This window comes from Spinacia oleracea, chromosome 4 (assembly GCF_020520425.1).
Source record: "Spinacia oleracea cultivar Varoflay chromosome 4, BTI_SOV_V1, whole genome shotgun sequence".
Classification (NCBI taxonomy): Eukaryota; Viridiplantae; Streptophyta; class Magnoliopsida; order Caryophyllales; family Amaranthaceae; genus Spinacia; species Spinacia oleracea.
This window is the reverse complement of record NC_079490.1, coordinates 145,278,239-145,298,299: the sequence shown is the minus strand read 5'-3', so window position 1 is coordinate 145,298,299 and position 20,061 is coordinate 145,278,239. Positions and strand designations below refer to the sequence as shown.

The following is a 20,061-nucleotide window of genomic DNA, read 5'->3' as shown; positions in this document are numbered from 1 at the left end:
TAAGGCACTTGAATATTTACGCTTTCTGCATTGCGTAGCAAACAAATCTTTTCCAGTCAAAGTTGATATAAATGAATCAAACCCGAATATGACTCGTTTGATGTCAGGATATAAAGTAAAGAAATGGATGCTAAAATATGTCGTCGATTTTGATCACCTCTCATCGCTGCCTCTGACGTGGACAAGGCAGTAAACAATAAGGAACTCCCACCGGCCTCCACGGCTCCACATTGTCCATTGTTATGCCTCCGACTTCACCACTGATTCAGAGTACCTTGCAATTGACGTAAAAGAATGCAAATACATGTGTCTTTCTATTCACTTATAAACTGGCTCGATCGTTAGACTACCAGTCTACCATTACGCTGCTAATCCACTGGAAAAATTGACAACTCTTAATGAAATAAAGTCTTAACGAATCATAAATAATTAAGACATTTAGATAATGTACAATTTCATACAAGTTTTTTTGTTTTGGTTTTTCTTCTTGTAGAGCCAAAATTGCCGCATTTTTGACAGTTTAACATTAAAAAAAACGATCATGGGCTCCCATAAAACGTGAAAATTATCTAACAAGGAAGTTAACAGGAAGATGGGAAGGAACAAGTGGTCCCTTATGATGAAGATCCCACATCACTGATTGATTTTCTGAACCAAATCCACCCATACTTTCATCAACTTGTTGGTTTGTGTTCAATTGATTTGTATTTGTCTTGTCAGAAATCTGCAAAATCAAAAACCAAAAAAACAAAAAAACACAAGAATCAGAATATTAATTCTATTGTAAGAATTTGATAGCAAAGATCATTGTCTCCTGTCCCTATAATTATAGTATTATCGTATTGCAATATTACTATGTTTTGATAGTGTTATAGATGAGATACGATCCAAGGTTTTAAGTTTGTAAAATTTTTGTCCTTTTGGTGTTAAATGATTTGTAGTTTATCATTGCAGATCATAATATAGTTGCATGAGGCACCAAGACACAAGTAGCGTTCTTGCTAGCGAATACAAGTTTGAATAACAATTCCTTGACGTACACACATTACATACACGTCTGTAACGTAGTATTATCAAATTAAAGGTACTGCTTTAGTCACGTTAACATCGATCATTGATTTCTTCAACTTCCTATGAATCTAAATTAAATAAATAAATAAATGTGTTTGTAGCATTGCGACTATCTAACATACAAAGTACGGAGTAGAATGAAGAGCGCAAATAAGTCAATAGACTCTCTATCTACAAGTCACAACTTGTGTTAGGGACCCTTACTCTTGTATAATACTTTGTATATTAATATCCAAACATGAGATATTAGTCGCATAAAAGCTAAAGCTAATATCTGAAAATTGGAAGGATATTTGCAATAAGAAGTCGGTAGCAATATTCTTATCTTAACGTTCAAATTTGTTTGTAAAATGTACAATTATCTCAACCTTCATTAAATCAGGATAGGGATTGTTTGGACGAATGCACCCAAATAGTGCTTTCTAGTCTTGGGCTAGGCCCCCTTTCCTATATTTCTTTTGATCCAAACTTGACTAATCGATCCACCTAATAATGTGTTATACTTGACTACAAAATGTGCTGTATATTCCATATTTTCAAATAATATAATATAGACTAGATTTGATCTCATTCCTTACATACCACTTTTAGTCTACGTTAAAAAATGGACTTTTCACTAGGGCAAAATCCATTTCATGCACTAATTTTTGTAATGTAACATGATTTTCTAGACTCCGTTTTCTTTACTTGGCCTATTTTGTCCCTTTTTTTTATTTATCTAGTTTAGTCTGATTCTAGTCTGGTCTGGTCTTAATTTTTCGAGTCTGGTGTGGTATGACTTTTAGTAAGAAATATAAGTAATAATCAATAAGAATAAGGTGAGGAGAACATACCAGACTAGAAACTAATAATTCGCTAAGACTATTTTTATTGAACTAATATTCGGTAAATAGAAACTATGCTTAAGTTAATACTCCGTAAAAGATAACAACATAACAAGAAAGTAAAAGAGGTAGAAAAAAAAAGAAATAAGAGAAGACAAAGAAGGCTATTTACAGAAATGATGAGAAGCTGAAGAAGAGTCAAGAAAATCCTCGACTTTCCAACCAGGTAACGTCTCCATTAGGTACTCTGAAATACCCTCTTCATTAATTTGATCATAAATCGTTGTTGTTGATGGGGTTGTAGTACTAGTATTGTAAGAATGTTGTTGATTAAACATGTCATGATCATAACTAGAGCTGATAGTAACTGATGATTTAGTATGTGATTCGGAATTCGGCCCCGAAGAAGTAGATGATTTAGGAGAAGTAATAGGGTATGTGGCTGAAGAAGCTGAGATTTTAACCCCAGTTAAAAGATATCTATTATGACATTGGGTGTGTTCATTTGCTTTATGTATTGGTATGTCACATTCTCTGCATAATATTGCTCTGTCTTCTTTGCAGAATAAGAATGCCCTTCTCTCCTGCATGTAAAATCCAATTAACAACATCTAAACTCGTAAGCTTCTTGTTGCAATTAAGAACAAAAGTCAACTGTTGCATTTATTTAGGAACTCAGAAAAGAAAATTACTTGGCAAATATCGCAAAGAGGAGCTTCTTTGAAACAAGGATGAAGGAGAGAGAAACGAAGATGTTTAGTAGCAAGTTTATTGGCTTGGTGCACCCTATAATCACACCCTTCACAAAGTGCTGCTTCATCTGCTGCACAGAAAACTGATGCCTCTTGCTTCTCACACACATCACATTGAATCTTCATTTCTTTCTTCTTTTTTTTTTTTTTTTTTAATTCAACAGATATAAATGGCACCACTGCACGACCTTACTTGAACAAGATTTGTTCTATACTAATCTTACCTCTCTATTTCTTCAATTCTAAAGAGATATTATGTGGTATCAACTATCAATTTTTTTAGTTTAAAAAGGAATGTTTTGAAAGAAACCCAACAAAGAAAAAGATTTGGTTTAAGTCAAATCAAATATTGAAGAATTTATCTTTGATAAAGTGATGTAAAATCTTTTTAAAAAAAGTATGGGCTTGGAAATTTCTAGACAAAGAAAATGAGATAACATAACATGGGTTTCTTACTCTTTCTCTGTTTTTGCTTTGTTTTCCTCTTCCTTTTATACTACTTATTTGAGGAGAGAAATTAGGGAAAAGACAAGGAAAAAAATGTGCAAAAAAAGAAGCAAGTGGACCAATGGGAAGATTTTGAAATCTATCAAGAATCTAAAAGCCTAAAAATAAATTATGATCTTTATGAGTCTGGCATTGTGGGGATAGAAGTTATGGTGAAGTTCTTTACATTTGTTTATTTATTATTTCAGTATATTTTTAATTAAAGAACTAGTTAAATGAAAAGGAAATTGTGTGAAATTGTAATTGAATGAATAAGATAAAATTTGGGTACAATAGAGCCCATAATCTGACATAACTATTTGGATAGGCTATGTCAAAGATGCCAACTACAAGTAATTTGGATGCTAGTTAGGTTTGGATTGGCCTTTAAAATCGAAGATATTCAACTAGTTTGGATGGTAAAATAAATAGAGTATTTTGTTAGGATTTAAGAGCCGTTATATTCAACTTATCTTCACTTGTGTTATAATGGTATGAAGTAAGTTAAGATAACTTAATCATTGTGCAATTGAAGTTTTATTGTTTGAAGAACTTAAATCTTGGACTTCAAGATCTATTTTTGCTCATTTATCCATTTTTATGCTAGTTTGAAGGGTTCCTTCTAAGCAAAATTCGATCAAATGAACAAAATAAATCATTGAGTACATTGTAATTACTAATTAAGCACTAAGTGCGTCGAGACACAAGATGGTTTTTGTTATCCCATTTTTTGTACTAACGACGTAACTGTTTTGTCGTATGATCATATCGTGTATCCAGGTACTGTCGTGACTGCAGGGCAAGACGTGTCACCTGGAAAGGTCGTGAGTACGTTCAAGCGACCGACGACAAGGGATAGACGACCAAGAGTTAGGTTAAGATTGTGGGCCGAGGCCCAAGGTCCAACGCCGTCATGAGGTTTGAACATGTCAAGGAAGCAGTTGAAGACTAAGTAAGCCGTTGAAGATAAGCAGGAGACATGGAGAAGCTGGTTACTTAACGGTCTCCTATTTTTCAGGGATTCTTATAACCAATCTATCCGTTGGGCTCAAGTTATAAAAGGACGAAGGCATGTCATTGAATTTTTATTATTACCGCAAAGTACTTCTTTTACTTTGGCCCTGTTTGGTAATCAGAGTTTAGCGGTTAGCTGTTTACTGTTTGGATCAGCAGTTAGCTGTTTACTGTTTGGATCAGCAGTTAGCTGATTACCTTTTTGTTCAGCAGATTTGACTACGGATTTGACTAGCTATTTGTATAAACGTGTTTGGTAAGACTTAGCTTATTGCTAAAAGGTGATAACTATTTGATTGTGTTAAATGACATTTATAGACATTAATTTTTAATAATTAACTTTTTCATAATAATGGAGATAAATATTTTAATGGTGAATTGTATTTACGGGGTATAACTTTGGGCAAAACAAAAAAAATAGTGATAATATAGTGAATGACTACATGATGTGCAGCTAGTTTATTGTGATTTGTGGTATTTAGTAATTTACTTCTCCGTATTAAAGTGAAAGCAAAGAAAAAAATAACATAAAATAATAAAAACTCCAAAAAAATCTCCAAAAGGACAAAAATCACCGTCCTTCTACCCCTCCTTTGCTGCACTCAATCTGGGTTTTACAGTCTCCATCTTCATTGCAGTTCACCAATTTGTTTCGTATGGTAATGTTTAATACGGAGTACCATCAAAATTTCTCTATCAATCTTCAATTCTCTGTTCAGCTAAACCCTCTTTGTTTCAATGATTAGAATAATTATTAATTTAAGCTCACAATTAAACGAAGTATAACTGTATAAGAAGGATAAGGGGAAAAAAAAATTAAGATCTATTAATGGAGGGTACAGGGTAGAGAGAAAGAGAGTGAAGAGGATACACCTGACTTTTTAACTTTTCAACTACAATCCTCTCTTAGAAACGCTGCTCAAAGCAACGTATTTGGAATTGGAGGATCATGCCCAATCCACCTTTTCAATCCTCTTTCTACCAAACACCACTATTAGAGGTTTTGACTAGTCAAACCTCTAATAGTAGCCCAAACCTCTAATTTGCCTCCAAAACTCTCTCTACCAAACAGGGCCTTTGATTATTAGGGATATTAGTGGATTGGTAATATTGAATACATATCTGTTTGAATATTTTGAACATAGCATTATCAATCATATTAGGGATTTTTATCATTGAATATTTTGTAATACATATCTGATGTTGATCTCGCTGTTCTCAATCTGTAATCGGTATTGAGGGCTGACAAATGTGCACGGGCTAGTTCATTTGTATCTATTGTCCTTATAGTGCAATGTTCAACTCTATCCACTAATCTATCTACTTTCTAGCTTCTTCCCTATTGTTGTATGCAATTTTGTTTTCTTCTTGTGGTGTGACTTTGAACCCGAAAAACGATAGACTTGAATCGAGATGGCTCGAAAACTAATATAACCACGATAATAAGTAAAATAAGATTACAATATATTGGAGAATTTTAAACCTACTCGATTCTAACCAACTTGAACTGGATTATTTAACAAAATTGAACTGAATGATTCATCAATGTCCACTCAAACATGATTAGTTCAAGGGTGATGATAAAGGTCGCAAGTTGCGATAAATTTAGTTATTACGTGTCGAAGTTTAATCGGTACATATAGGCGTTACGTAGGTTATGCGTCATCAGAATATTTAAATCATAACACATAAGCATGTCGTGTCATCATTGTGACACGGCTTAGAGATCGCATGTTGCGACCTTTACCATTTTCGTTCAAACAATAATCCATATCCATATCCTACATCCGTAAATGTTTATCTACAATCTATAAGAAAATGAAAATTACACTCTCTTATGTGATACGGAGTAAGTGATAAAGAAAGGGGAAAAAAAAAGAGTAATTAAAATGTGATAGTGATCTAGCTAGTTGGATATGGAGTTTCCTTTTTGTTTTCAGTGATCATATCATAGACAGGAAAGCGAGTTCTTGGTTGTAAGGATTTGTAACTTGTTAGTTGTAACTTGTGAATCAACGAGCCACAATAATAAATAGCTAAGCAAATGCAATTCATGGACCACTACTACACATAAATACATTTTATTTTTCAATAATAACCCAATAACCAATTCAATTTTTTATAATTAATTTTTTGGAAAATTAAAATTTAATTCGGTTGTCTCCGTACATTAGATCCAACCATTTTATGGGCAACTTTGATTTGCAATTTATTGTTTTCCCACTTTGCTTGTGCTTGTTACCCCTTTGCAGAAGAATAATACAAATTACGAATGGAGGAGAGAAAATCTGAAACCTGAAACCTATAGATGTATATTGTTAGACTTATAAAGTGTATTCTAGCCTATGGTGTATATTGATCAAGTTGTGATCAAGTAACCATGCTGCAAAGCAGCCTTCTTAGTTGATGAGTCAGCATTTAGGATAACTGATTCCCTAAGAATCAGGAGCTTGTAATAACCAACTGTAACAAACAGAAGGTTCTAGATTTCTTCTTCTGCAAGTATATAAGCTGTATTATGCCAACTAATTAATATTATCTTCATTTCTTCTCTCTAAAGTTCAGATTCTAACATGGTATCAGAGCAGTGAGCTCGATTCCTGAGAAATTCCGCAATATTTTTCAACTGTTTCCTGATTTTTCTTTCTGAAAATCGATTTGTTCTCTTTCACTTGTTGAAAATTGATCAGATATTTGGTGATTGTTCCTGTTTTGAGCTGATATTTCTAGTTTTTAAGTCTGAAAATCGTGCTGGAATTGTTTGATTGTTGATCAAGCTTCCTGCAAATTCAACATTTACTTTTGAGATTACTGTTTTTTTATCACTGAAAAAATGGACACTGAGAATCATGATCAAAGAAGATCAACTTTGCCTCCTAATCAAGATCCTGCAAGCATTTATTACATTCATCCATCAGATGCAAATTCAGTACAGCTGATTTCGTTCAAATTCAATGGTGAAGGCTACACAAGCAGGAAGAGGTCTATGTTGTTGGCTTTATCTGCAAAGAACAAAATAGGTTTTGTTGATGGAAGCATTGAGAAACCAGATCCAGGAACAATTGAGTGCAAGGCTTGGGAGAGGTGTAATGATTTGGTATGCTCTCTTATCCTTTGCAATCTTGATGAGATAATATCCAAAAGTGTGATGTTTCTTAAATCAGCAAGAGCTGTTTGGACTGATTTAGAAGAGAGATTTGGCTTTGCCTCAATGGCTCAAGTATACTCACTAGAACAAAAGTTATCTGAAATCACTCAAGGAAGCAAGTCAGTTTCTGAATTCTTTACTGAGATTAAGTCAATATGGGATGCAATTGAGGAAGCACATCCTATGCCATACTGTACTTGCAACAATTGTACCTGCAATGTAACTAAGAAATTTTTTCAGAGACAGCAAGAAAAGATGGTGATGCAGTTTATGATGAAGTTAGCTGATCAGTATGCAACTATAAGAGGCAATGTTTTGATGGTGCCAGAGTTACCAAAGGTTTCAGAAGCTTACAGACTCTTTGCACAAGAGGAGAGGCATCAAGAAGTCTCACATACTAGCAATGTTTCAGAATCAGTTGCTTTTGCTGCTGAGAAAAGGAGGTTTGGTGGTGACAATTGGAATAACAGAAACAAATCACAGGCAACTGGTTATCACAGAACAGGTGCAAACAATAGGCAAGGAAGGGCAGGTGCAAACTATTTTTGTACCAATTGCCAAACTCCAGGCCATAGCATTGAGAGGTGTTTCAAGATTATTGGATATTCACCAAGATTTCAACCTAGAGAACAGAAAACTGCTGCATTATCCTATGACAATCATTCTGATGCAGAGCAATCAATGTTTCCAAAGCCAGATGTTGCTCCAGCAATCACAGCAGATCAATATCAACAGCTAATGAATCTGCTGAACAAACAACAACAGAATATAGGAGCTGGATCTACTACACAAACCAACAATCTAGCTATGATGGCAGGTAATCTCTGCTTATTATCTCAGAATAATTCTAGATGGCTACTTGACAGTGGTGCTTCAGACCATTTTTGCCATGATTTGTCACAATTTTCTGATTATAAATCCATTGAACATCAAGGAAAATGCATAACAATACCTGATGGAACTAAGGTTGCAGTGAAACATGTTGGTTCAGTCAGCCTGAGTGATAATATTGTTCTGAAAAATGTGCTTCATGTTCCAAATTCTAAATACAACCTGATATCTGTGCACAAGTTGTGTAAGGACTTGGACTGTGAGATTCATTTTACTCACAATAAATGTTTTGTTTGCTGTCAGAAAGGGAATTTGATTCCTCTTGGTGAAGTCAGTTCTGGATTATACAATGTTGGGGAACAAGTGTCATCAGAAACAATGCAGTCTCATGCCTGCAATGCAAGTTGTTCTTCAGTTGTAGATAATGCTAAGTTGTGGCATCTAAGACTAGGCCATTTACCTTTTAGTCAGTTGAGGTTAATAATCCCAGGTTGTGAAGTCAATAATTTTATACAAGACACTATTTGTCAAGTCTGTCATGTATCAAAACAAACCAGACTTAGTTTTCCACATAGTAGGATCAGTACTTCTGCACCCTTTGATTTGATCCATATTGATGTATGGGGTCCACATTCTGTAAAGACACCCACATGATGTAATCAATTTCTCACAATAGTGGATGACTACAGTAGGTTTACCTGGATTCATTTGCTGAAAAATAAAAAAGATGTTGTTTCTGTTATGACTGATTTTTTGAATATGGTAAAAACACAATTTGGTGTCATGATTAAGTGCATAAGATCTGATAATGAAAAAGAGCTATGTGAAGGTGATCTTAAGAAGTTGTATCAGCATTTTGGAATTCTAAGTCAAACTAGTTGCAGTCATACTCCTCAACAAAATGGAGTAGTTGAGAGGAAACACAAACACTTATTAGAGACTGCTAGAGCTTTATACATTCAGTCAAGGGTACCTGATAGGTTTTGGGGAGATTGTGTTCTATGTGCTGCTTATTTGATTAACAGGATGCCCTTGAAAGCTATAGATATTGATACACCATACTACAGAATGTATGGAAAGGTTCCTAATCTGGACCACTTGAGAACTTTTAGTTGTCTATGCTATGTTTCCACTTCTAAAGTTGGAAGAACAAAGATGGACTGCAGGGCTACACCCTGTGTTCTACTTGGATACTCCACTACACAGAAAGGATACAAGGTTCTTGAGGTTGATACTAACAAGCAGTTTGTCACCAGGGACATTAAGTTTCATGAGAGACACTTTCCCTTCCATCTTTACCATAAACACAAACTACCAACTTCAAATTATACCAATGCCATATATCTCCCTGCCATATCTTCCCCTCAAATCTTTGACATACCAGACTTCACCACACCAGAAACTACCTTTCCTTCCAATGAAACATCTCCAATCTCTTCTCCCACTCCTAATTCTTCTATTTCTTCATCACCCAACTCTCCAACTGATTCTATTCCTCTTTCTGAACCAATTCACACCAATGATTCAGATCATGACACTTCCACTCATGTTTTTACTCACACACCTGATCCAATCCCAATTAGACAGTCTTCTAGACTACATAAGACACCATCCTACTTAAAAGATTACAAGTGCTACACAGCCAATACAACTGAGAACAATCAGGATACAAGTCACTAGTGTAACTTGGTTTCATTTGAAGCTTTTCCCACTGAGTTGCAAGCTTTCTTATCTTTGTCTTGTGACATTGTTGAGCCTTTAAATTATTCTGAAGCTGCAAAACAACAACTCTGGGTAGAAGCTATGAAAAAGGAGCTGCAAGCTTTGGATGACAATTTCACATGGGAACTAGTAGAGTTGCCTAAAGGAAAGAAACCAATAGGCTGCAAATGGGTGTTTAAGGTTAAACTAAAGTCCACTGGAGAATTAGAAAGATGCAAAGCAAGGTTGGTAGCAAAGGGGTTTAACCAGAAATATGGAATTGACTATGAAGAGACTTTCAGTCCAGTTGTCAAAATGAGCACCATAAGATGCTTGATTGCAGTAGCAGCAAGTAGAAACTGGCCTTTGTTTCAATTGGATGTGAATAATGCATTTCTGCATGGAGATTTAAAGGAAGAAGTGTATATGTCTGTACCTGAAGGTGTTCCAAATCCCAACAACAAAGTATGCAAGTTGATCAAGTCTATATATGGACTGAAACAGGCATCTAGACAGTGGCATGAGTAGCTAATGACTGCATTACAGAGTCAAGGGTTCATTCAATCCAAGTATGACTACAGTTTATTTATTCACAAACATGATACAAACATCAATATTGCAGCAGTGTATGTTGATGATGTGATCCTTACTGGTACAGATATTAATAGACTTGAAGCTTTAAAGGTGTTCTTGCACAAAGAATTCAGCATTAAAGACTTGGGAAAGCTAAATTACTTCCTTGGTATTGAAGTTGGGTACACAGGAGAAGGGATCATACTCAGTCAGAAGAAGTTCACAAAAGAACTCATCAACAGTTGTGATTTTGATGTCTCTAGAAGGGTTATCACTCCTCTACCTTTGAATATAAAGTTGACAAACTCTGATAGTGCACTCTACCATGATCTAGAGAAGTACAGATCACTGGTAGGAAAGTGAAACTTCTTAACTCACACCAGGCCAGACTTATCCTACACAGTGCAAACACTCAGTCAATTTCTGCATTCCCCAAGATTGCCTCATGTTGAAGCTCTACACCATACATTGAGATATTTAGCTCATACAGAAGGGCAAGGCATTCTTCTAAAAGCAACAAACAACATCAGCTTACAGGCATTCTCAGATTCAGATTGGGCTTCATGTCCAGATTCCAGAAGGTCCATTACTGGATATGTTTTGCTACTTGGTGGCTCACCCATTTCTTGGAAATCTAAGAAGCAGAACACAGTCTCCAAGTCATCAGCAGAAGCTGAATATAGCTAGGGCAATGGCTGCAACAGCTGCTGAGGTAACCTGGATTGTCAATCTTCTGACAGATTTGGGAATAAGTGGATTAAAACCTATCACACTTCATTGTGACAACCAATCAGCTCTACACATAGCCAAAAATCTTGTGTTTCATGAAAGAACAAAACACATTGAAATTGACTGCCACTTCACTCGTGACAAAGTTCTGGAAGGACTACTGCAGTTGACTTATTTGCCTACTCAGCAGCAGCTAGCTGATGTTTTCACCAAGCCTTTACCATCAGCACAGTTTCAGAAGCTTCTATCCAAGATGGGAGTTTCTACCACTCCATCTTGAGGGGGACTGTTAGACTTATAAAGTGTATTCTAGCCTATGGTGTATATTGATCAAGTTGTGATCAAGTAACCATGCTGCAATGCAGCCTTCTTAGTTGATGAGTCAGCATTTAGGATAACTGATTCCCTAAGAATCAGGAGCTTGTAATAACCAACTGTAACAAACAGAAGGTTCTAGATTTCTTCTTCTGCAAGTATATAAGCTGTATTATGCCAACTAATTAATATTATCTTCATTTCTTCTCTCTAAAGTTCAGATTCTAACATATATTACATAGGTTTTCAGTCTTAACTATTAGTCCAATATAATACCTCATTAAGTCATTGATACTGAGTACTTTGCTTTTGCTCGTGGTTATATTAAGAACCCTATGAAATTGTTATTAATCATGATTTGTTTAACGTATAGAGTTGATTAAGTGTGACTTTTGAAGCACAATATTTATAGGGTGCGTCCAAGGCATCACAATATATTTTGCGATATGTTTTATTTTAAAATAGCTCATGTCATGGTTAGCTGAATAAGCGTTAGAAACTTGAATGCAAGACTTGAAATCAGATTAAATCTCTTCAATATTATTTCTCTCGTGATATAAGAGAACCAGTGGCGGAGCCACGGACCTCTTTGAGGGGTCCTTGACCCCACTTGAATTATTCTTTTTCTTTTTTATAGTTAAAATTTTAATTTTTTTTTTAAAAAAATACATAATTTTAGTGAAAGTTTTATCAAGTTTTAAATAGTAATCCCGCTATCTCAAATTTCTGGATCCGCTACTGAAGAGAACCGATCATGTATTTATTATTACTTTATTTTATTTATAAATTTCATTTGCTTTTAAAATAGCTTATGTCACGGTTAGTTGAATAAGGTTTTTAGGTTTCTTCTATGGTCAAAGAAGATGATGAACATAGATAACATGCATGTAAATAAATTTTATGAGAATCGACCCCAATATTAGAGATGCATGTGTGAATGTATTGATTGAGGTCCTAAATGCATTGTTTAAGATTAGGGGGGTAAAGTATAACTACTACGTCTGTTTCAGAAAGACCTTTACAGTTACTATTAGTTTAGGGCCCGGTTACTACTAAACCAATATATTATTTCAATGGTAAGTAATAAAAGACTTATGATATTCGGAAAACTTGAAAATAAAAAGGATATATGAAAATGCATTAATTCAAAAATGTGTAAAAAACTATTCAATTGACCTAATTAAATTTGCATATTATAATACAAAGCTTGGGATTACAATTGTGTACTTGTATGTAGATCGATCTAATAAAGTTAACCAAACCCGAATGACGACTGACCCAAGACTAATTTTAGAAAAGACCCGAGCATAATTGAGTCAGTCAAATGCAACATAATTTGAATTGAGTACAATTTCGATAAATGGACTTCTAATATTAGTCTAATTACCATGTATTATAATTTTAATTTATATTCGTACTTACCATGTATTATATTATTAACAATAGACTAACATTCATCAATATTATTTAAATTTGTTATCAGATTAAAAAGTTACAATAATACAGAAATAAAATCATATCATAAAAAATAATATTGATTCAGTGCAATAATATATTATGTAGTAGCTTTTATGGTAACTGAATGATATTTTTGTTTTTTTATCTTTATCTTAGTTTCCTAAAAAAAGATAATATTTTTTTTAAAGGAAAATAAAAAAATTGTTTTGGCGGGAAATATTGCACCAAGAAGTGACATGTGTCATTCCTGGTGTCTATTTTAGTATAATGTAATAGATTTGCACAAATATTAAGACAAAAGTAAGAAAGTTGATTGAATATATTTAAATATGGATAAAATAAGAGAAATATGTAAAAATGTGGGTGGGTGTAAGGAAAAAATGAATAAAGTAAGAGAAAGTTACTAGAAAATGATAAATATTATGGGTTAAGAAGGGTAAAGTAGTAAATTTTCATGTCCATAGAATAAAGCAAAGTGTAAAGAATATTATGAAACATACTAAAACGGAAAGCGTAAAGATCTTTTTGAAACGGATGTAGTATATAACTAGCTCCTCAACAACAATCAACAAATCCTATGTCCAACATAAAATAAAATAATAATAATAATAATAATAATAATAATAATAATAATAATAATAATCAAAAGTGATCCCTTACCCATAAGCCCCCATCTAACCACTGAAGTATCGTAGAGGAGGTAAGTCCCAACATGTATAATCAACAAGGTTTGATTGCTAATCACAAGTACGATTTCAATAACTATGTTTTTTTTTTAACATAAGCTATACGTTGTATGATAAATTAACTAGTTCTTTCGAAGTTTCAAATCGTTATCAAACTCTTAATCAACTAAGCTATACGTCGTATAATAAACGACGGAGTAATGGGTTGTTTCAAAGTTTCAAATCTCATCCTCTTTTTTCATTCAATTATAATAGTACTTCCTCCGTCCCATATTTATAGTTTAATTTGACTAAAAATACAGGTTTCAAGAAAAATGGAATATAGTACATAGAAAAGTGAAATAAAATACAAATGATGATTGAGTTGCATGGAAAAGTGAAATAAAGTACATAGGAAAGAGAATATAGTGCATAGGAAAGTGGAATATAGTACATGGGTGGAGTTTTCAATACATTTACATGAGAAAGTGAGAACCTTAATAGCTAAAATTAGAAACAAAACTATAATTTTGGAACGTCCGATTTGAAAAACATAACTATAATTTTGAGACGGAAGTAGCAGCAAATAAAGGAGTGGTAATGCAAAAACGCATAAACCTTTCCACTTTTGGATTTAATAGGTGCTTACCTACGTGATTACGTCAAATATTATGCCAACAATTTACTTTTTATAAGTGACACGTGGACTTTCAACTAAATTAATTCCATTTTGGGAGCATAATCATGTGAAATCCTTATCTTTGAAATTCTTGCCGCTTTCTAAGAATTCAACAACAAGCACTACTCCTACCATGTTTGTTGAAGTATTTTTGGGTAGAAAATAAGAAATAAGTTTTGTAAATTAATCGTATGTTGTAGTATGAATTGCTTGTGACCTTGTGTTGTGTGAATGCAAGAACATATGAACATATCATACCTTGGATAGGACAAACTTGAGCTTTTTTAGCACAATATTTAAGCATATATTATGCCCAAGTTGTGGAGAAAAATATTTAAATTTTTAATGCTAAATTTGGACTATAGTTTATTAACACGTCGATAACATACTACAGCTAGGAAGACATGACCGTATCGTAGAGAAATCTTAGAGGGTAGGTTTATCGACACTCAAAGGAAAACCCAACTTAGAGTACTTGGTACTCCTTCCGTCCCGTTTTTTGTTTTTTTATTTTTATTTTTTATTACGTGCTTCGTTTAATGTTTCTTATTTTATTCTTTACATTAAATATCTTTCCTTCTATAGTTCTATATAGCAATCTTTGTATTTTTACCTTGCTTAATTCAAAAAAGTAAATAACAATCTCATTGGTTGTAAGATTAGTTAATGGATTGTAGTCCTATTTTATTTAATTTTTTAGTACAAAATAAAAGTTGTTTTCACATTATCCAAAATAAGACAATAATTTTTTGTGAAATTCTCAATGGTAACCTTTATTATTGCATTCTCAATGGTAGCATAAAAACATATTTATTATTATCGGTAGCCTTTTATTGTTAACTTTTCTATACCATGACATTATTGATTTTTTTTTGTTAAACATGTTAATAATTAACCATGGTTAGTTTATAAAAGTATTAAAATTCTTAGAAATTAAAAAAATCATCCAAAAACCTCGATCAGTTAGTTTTAAGCCACATAAATAAAGCATGAACTTTCCAGTTGAAAATCAAACGACATTAATCAAAGAAAATGGCATCCCCAAACTTACAGGTCAAAACCCAAAGGAATTATCTAAACAAAAAACCAATAATATACTTTAATATAAAAAATCCAACGAAGAACACAAATCAACACCTAGTATTTAAAAAACATAACCATCTCCATTTCAAGGACACATAAGCAACATCATTTTGAAGACATGTGGCGGACACGTAATCAACAACATTTTGAAGACACATTGCCTTCAATCCTCCCTTTCAGCTTCTATAACCTCCAAATTTAACTCAATTTAATTCAATTTAATTCAATGAAGTAATGAATTAATTTCTTTAATTCCTAATCTTCTCCTCTTCTCCCTCCACCTCGGCACCTCCCCTTCCAATATAACTGATCGAATTGAGTTTGTCATTTAACTCATAACGTCCCTTACAAATTCAACATCCCTTATAAGTACCTCATTTGCAGATACTCACTTGGATTGCATTTCTCATCCCAAACTATCAAGGCACAATTGAACGTTGTCGACTGCCTCAAGATCTCTGCTGACTTTCTATCTCTTTCACTCTATTTTAAGTTGAATTCCATTTATATGTATATATGAGCAGTTGATAGTTGATATTTTTACTGCTGGTTCATAATTATTATTGACATCGATGTGCAAAATTCAGCAATAAGATATTATATCAAAGGATTGGATTGTAAGGTGAAAAGGGACCATGTTAAACAAGGGGGTGATGAAAGACTGTTTTAAATTTTTGGAAAATGGTTTTAGTTATGAGAGACTATTATCTACAATTTTAGACAACAAAATTATTGATCCATCCTAGATAAAACCATTCTTTTGCGGGTTTAAATTGGCATTCTCTTTGTAAATATATGCATTCGTAGGTAGATTGCCGTTATTTTTTATTTTAAGCATTATAATAGCAGCTTGTGCAATTGTGCTTCATGTAACTTATCATTTGTTTGAAAAATTGTAGTTTCTCCCTCAAAAAAATAGTTTCAGGTTTCAAGTGAGTAAAAGCCCGTGCGAAGAACGGACCCAAAAGCTAGTTAGTTAAATAAGGGTAAAAGAACAACTCCAACATCCAACAATCTCATTAATGTCCAAGACCATCAAGTCTCTAATCACTCTTTCTCTTTTCATTATTTACACCAAACTTCATCCTGTTAGAGTTATGATTGATTTTTATCGGATTCAATTCAATGGTTGAGTTCAACCATTAATGTCCAAGACCATCAAGTCTCTAATCACTCTTTCTCTTTTCATTATTTACACCAAACTTCATCCTGTTAGAGTTAGGATTGATTTTTATCGGATTCAATTCAATGGTTGAGTTCAACCAAAAATATTCAAATTTGGAGCTTCCATGGTCAAATGATGGGCGACTGGCCTATTTGTTATTATTGATAATAAACAACAATATGGGGCTACCAATGATAATAAATATTTTTTCATGCTACCATTGAAAATGTGCAATAATATAGGGCTATCATTAAGAATTTCCCTAAATTTTTTTGGATAAAGTGAAAAAATTATTATTTCTTTACGTATGGAGTAATTTTCATTTTTTAAATAAAAAGAAAGAATTTATATCCTTATTAATTATATGTTAAATCGCGAATATGATACTAAACATAAAGAATAAAAAGGGGAAGAGAGAGTCGTCGGTATTATTTAAAAATGTCAGGAGTTTGGGAGTACATAATTTGGGAGCATGTATTTTTACAAAAATAATTTGTGGTTACTAATTACAGTTAATAATTATCAATGAAATGTTAGTATTAATTACTATGTTTATCAAAGGGATAATCACAAATATTTTACAAATGGGTTAGACGGTCGGATTTTTAAGTTGGATTCGAACATAGATTTTAAAATAAATTATTATTAGTAAGGAGTAATAATTTATGTTAATAATAACATAAAAGGTATAATAATTAATATAAGAAGTAAAGAATAATTACTATATTAATTATTAATATAAGAAGTAAAGAATAAAGAGATTATTATTTACAATCAACTATTATAAGGTCCTATTTGGTCTTATAAGGTCGTATAAGTTCTTAAAAGGTCCTATAATTTAAACAAGGCGTAGTCAGTTAAATAAGGTCCTATAATTTCGGATAAGTTTAGGTCTTATAAGTTGAAGAGAACACACCCTATTCCACATATAATAAGATAAATACTCCGTAGTCATAAATATTTATACACTGTGTTCCTTTCTTTAAATGGAAAAAGAATGATCTAATCCATTAAGTTGGCTTATGTTGAAACCCTATGTTGTCCACATGTGAGTTGTTCCACGTGGGAGAAAAATGAGAGAAAATATCACCTCATAAGCTTGTGGAGTCACTCCCACTATTGCCAATTGATTTTAGTATGGAACCTCAATTGAACTTATAAGTGGACCGAACTCTCATCCTCCTTATTGGGTTGCCCAGACCCATTTCATATTTCTCTGAAATTTAACATGGTATCAGAGCCCAAGTTTATTGGGTCTTTCATAATTGGGCATTTCTAAGCCACAGGTTAAGGGGCCTCTATTGGATGTTCATTCCCAATGAGGGCGATAATACCTTCTGGTGTTCTCTAAATTCTAAGGACACTCACATGTGAGGTGGAGTGTTGAAACCCTATGTTGTCCACATGTGATTTGTTCCACATTGGAGAAAAAGGAGAGAAAATATCACCTTATAAGCTTGTGGAGTCACTCTCACTATTGCCAATTGATTTTAGTGTGGAACCTCAATTGGGCTTATAAGTGGACCGAATTCTCATCCTCCTTATTGGGTTGCCCAGACCCATTTCATATTTCTCTGAAATTTAACAGTTATTAACTTTACACCTTTACAAGTATTTGCATATAGCTTATACGATACCTCTATTCATGTTTATAATCACACGATTTATTATAATTATGCTATTTGTGACTAGAGCGTACTGATTATTAAATAGGGTAGCATCGGGAGGGATAGGCCTAATGAAAAAGAATTATTAGATAGTACACATGAGCTTTAATGGACATGGTCAGATACAAGTTCATAATATAAGCCCAACAATTTGGTAAAAAATATAGATAACGTGAAAATAAATATACGAATAGATTGATAGTTACATGAAGTGTCTATTGACTCTCCTTTTCTATCTCCTTATCTTAGTTGTTAGTTTATTAACATGTATGTTATCGACTCTTGACCAAACTAGCTTTGGCCCTTTGAAAGGTGATCCTTTAATAACCCGACCCGTTAATAACCCGCATCAACTTTGACCTGACCCGTCCGGTAACCAGGTCTATTTGTGACAACTGGTTTTAAAGTGAGGTTATATAGATAGTTAATTTCACTAGACATTAAACGTTTATATTTTTATAATTTAAATGTCATTTCATGTACGTATATAATATGATTGTACAACTACTCGTATAACTTAAAAGGTTAATTAAGAAATGCGTATAGTTGTAAAACATGTATTCCATTCATTCCTTAATGATTGCTTCATCCTAGTTTTTACTTTGTTATGAGTTGTATTGAGAAACTTTATAAATTTTTTATTTAGCATTTGGGATAATAAATAAATTAGAAAGTAATGATGTGATCTATATTAATAACAGAAGAAATTAAGCAACATTAATAAGAAAAACAAGATAATCTTTTAAAAATTGAGGAATTAACCTAAAATAAGAAAATAAGACAATCTTTTAGAAATCGGAGGGATTAACCTAAAAGGAGAGCACAAATTCTTATTTATAATAGGTGTACAATAAATATTGTACATCGGAGTAAAAGTTGACTCAAAATGCTTAAAGTTACATTTATATATGTAAAAGTTATCTATTTTTTAATGATAAATTTTTTCATTTGAATAAAAATTATTTCTTCAAATCACTAATAATGTATAAATTAATCATTTAACCCTTTAAAATGTTTATCTATCAACTTTTTAATTTTATAATACAAAAGTTACAGAAAAATAGGTTAAAGTTACAAAAAACTGCATAAAAGTTATTTTGGTGTACAATAAATTTATTGTACACCTTGTGCGCGCAAGACCTTTTGAAAGAAGAGGGAGAAGGTGGCACTATAAGACAAACGATACCTTTTTTGGATGGATTTGACTAAATTTATCCTAATCTTGTGACCCTTGAAAATTAAGTAGAAAATAGATAACCCTAAAAAGGTCATAGAGATAAGGAAGCAACAATTTGATTGCTTTTTGGTTGGTTAATAATTGCGTTAATTAAGTAATCTATACTATATATTAAAAAGCGTTTGTAAGAAAGTATGCGTGACACGTGGCGCTCTGTTTATGAGTCTTTCACTCAATGTTTTCATATACATAAAAAAAAGGTTAAACATGGTATGTATAAGGTTTGAACCCCCAACCTTGAGTTTAAACAATAAAGGTTATACCACTAGGACATGACATGTTTCATGTTTTTCTTGCAAAAACAATCTAACTAAATGTGAAATTTTTAATGTAGTACCCTAGAGCATCGCCCGGGCCCAAAAACTAGTTAATAATTATACGTAGTAGTTGTAGATGATTCAGGATTGTTCTGAAGGAGAGCTTTCTGAAGCCTGGAAATGTCGCATGTCATACTGAAATTCCATGTGTAATAGGCTAATAGATGCACTTTTGGTTGTCCTTTGAATAATAATGCTTGTCTCCTAGCTTTTCACCAACTCATCATTAACGATCTTGATGGGATGAGGTCCGGGGATGGCTATGGCCTATGGGTAGGGTATAGCAAAATTTGGACCCTAATTTATTTTTATTCATATCTTACCTTTACTCTATAGGGTTTAGAAT

The 20,061-nt window shown here is 33.0% G+C and overlaps 1 protein-coding gene across 2 annotated transcripts; it reads right to left on the bottom strand.

The window, feature by feature from the left end:
- Positions 1 to 399: 399 nt before the first annotated feature.
- LOC110789563 (B-box zinc finger protein 20) lies at positions 400 to 3,306 on the bottom strand. 2 transcript variants are annotated; one of them, XM_056827187.1, is made up of 3 exons: positions 2,588 to 3,306; positions 2,068 to 2,506; positions 400 to 724 (listed from the first exon to the last, which is right to left on the bottom strand). In XM_056827187.1, the coding sequence occupies exons 1-3, from the start codon at positions 2,771 to 2,773 to the stop codon at positions 717 to 719; spliced, it is 633 nt and encodes a 210-aa protein (XP_056683165.1). In that variant the 5' UTR covers positions 2,774 to 3,306; the 3' UTR covers positions 400 to 716. The 2 variants fall into 2 exon arrangements, with proteins under 2 accessions (XP_056683165.1, XP_056683166.1); XM_056827188.1 differs by having other exon boundaries at positions 400 to 726; positions 2,065 to 2,479; positions 2,588 to 3,305.
- Positions 3,307 to 20,061: the final 16,755 nt, after the last annotated feature.

Excerpts from the sequence above, each read along its gene's own strand:
- LOC110789563 (XM_056827188.1), bottom strand. The coding sequence starts at position 2,773 with ATGAAGATTCAATGTGATGTGTGTGAGAAGCAAGAGGCATCAGTTTTC. Across the intron at positions 2,480-2,587 it reads CTCTTTGCGATATTTGCCAA|GAGAGAAGGGCATTCTTATT; the intron begins GTAATTTTCTTT and ends TTTTACATGCAG. Across the intron at positions 727-2,064 it reads AGCTTCTCATCATTTCTGTA|AGATTTCTGACAAGACAAAT; the intron begins AATAGCCTTCTT and ends TTTTGATTTTGC.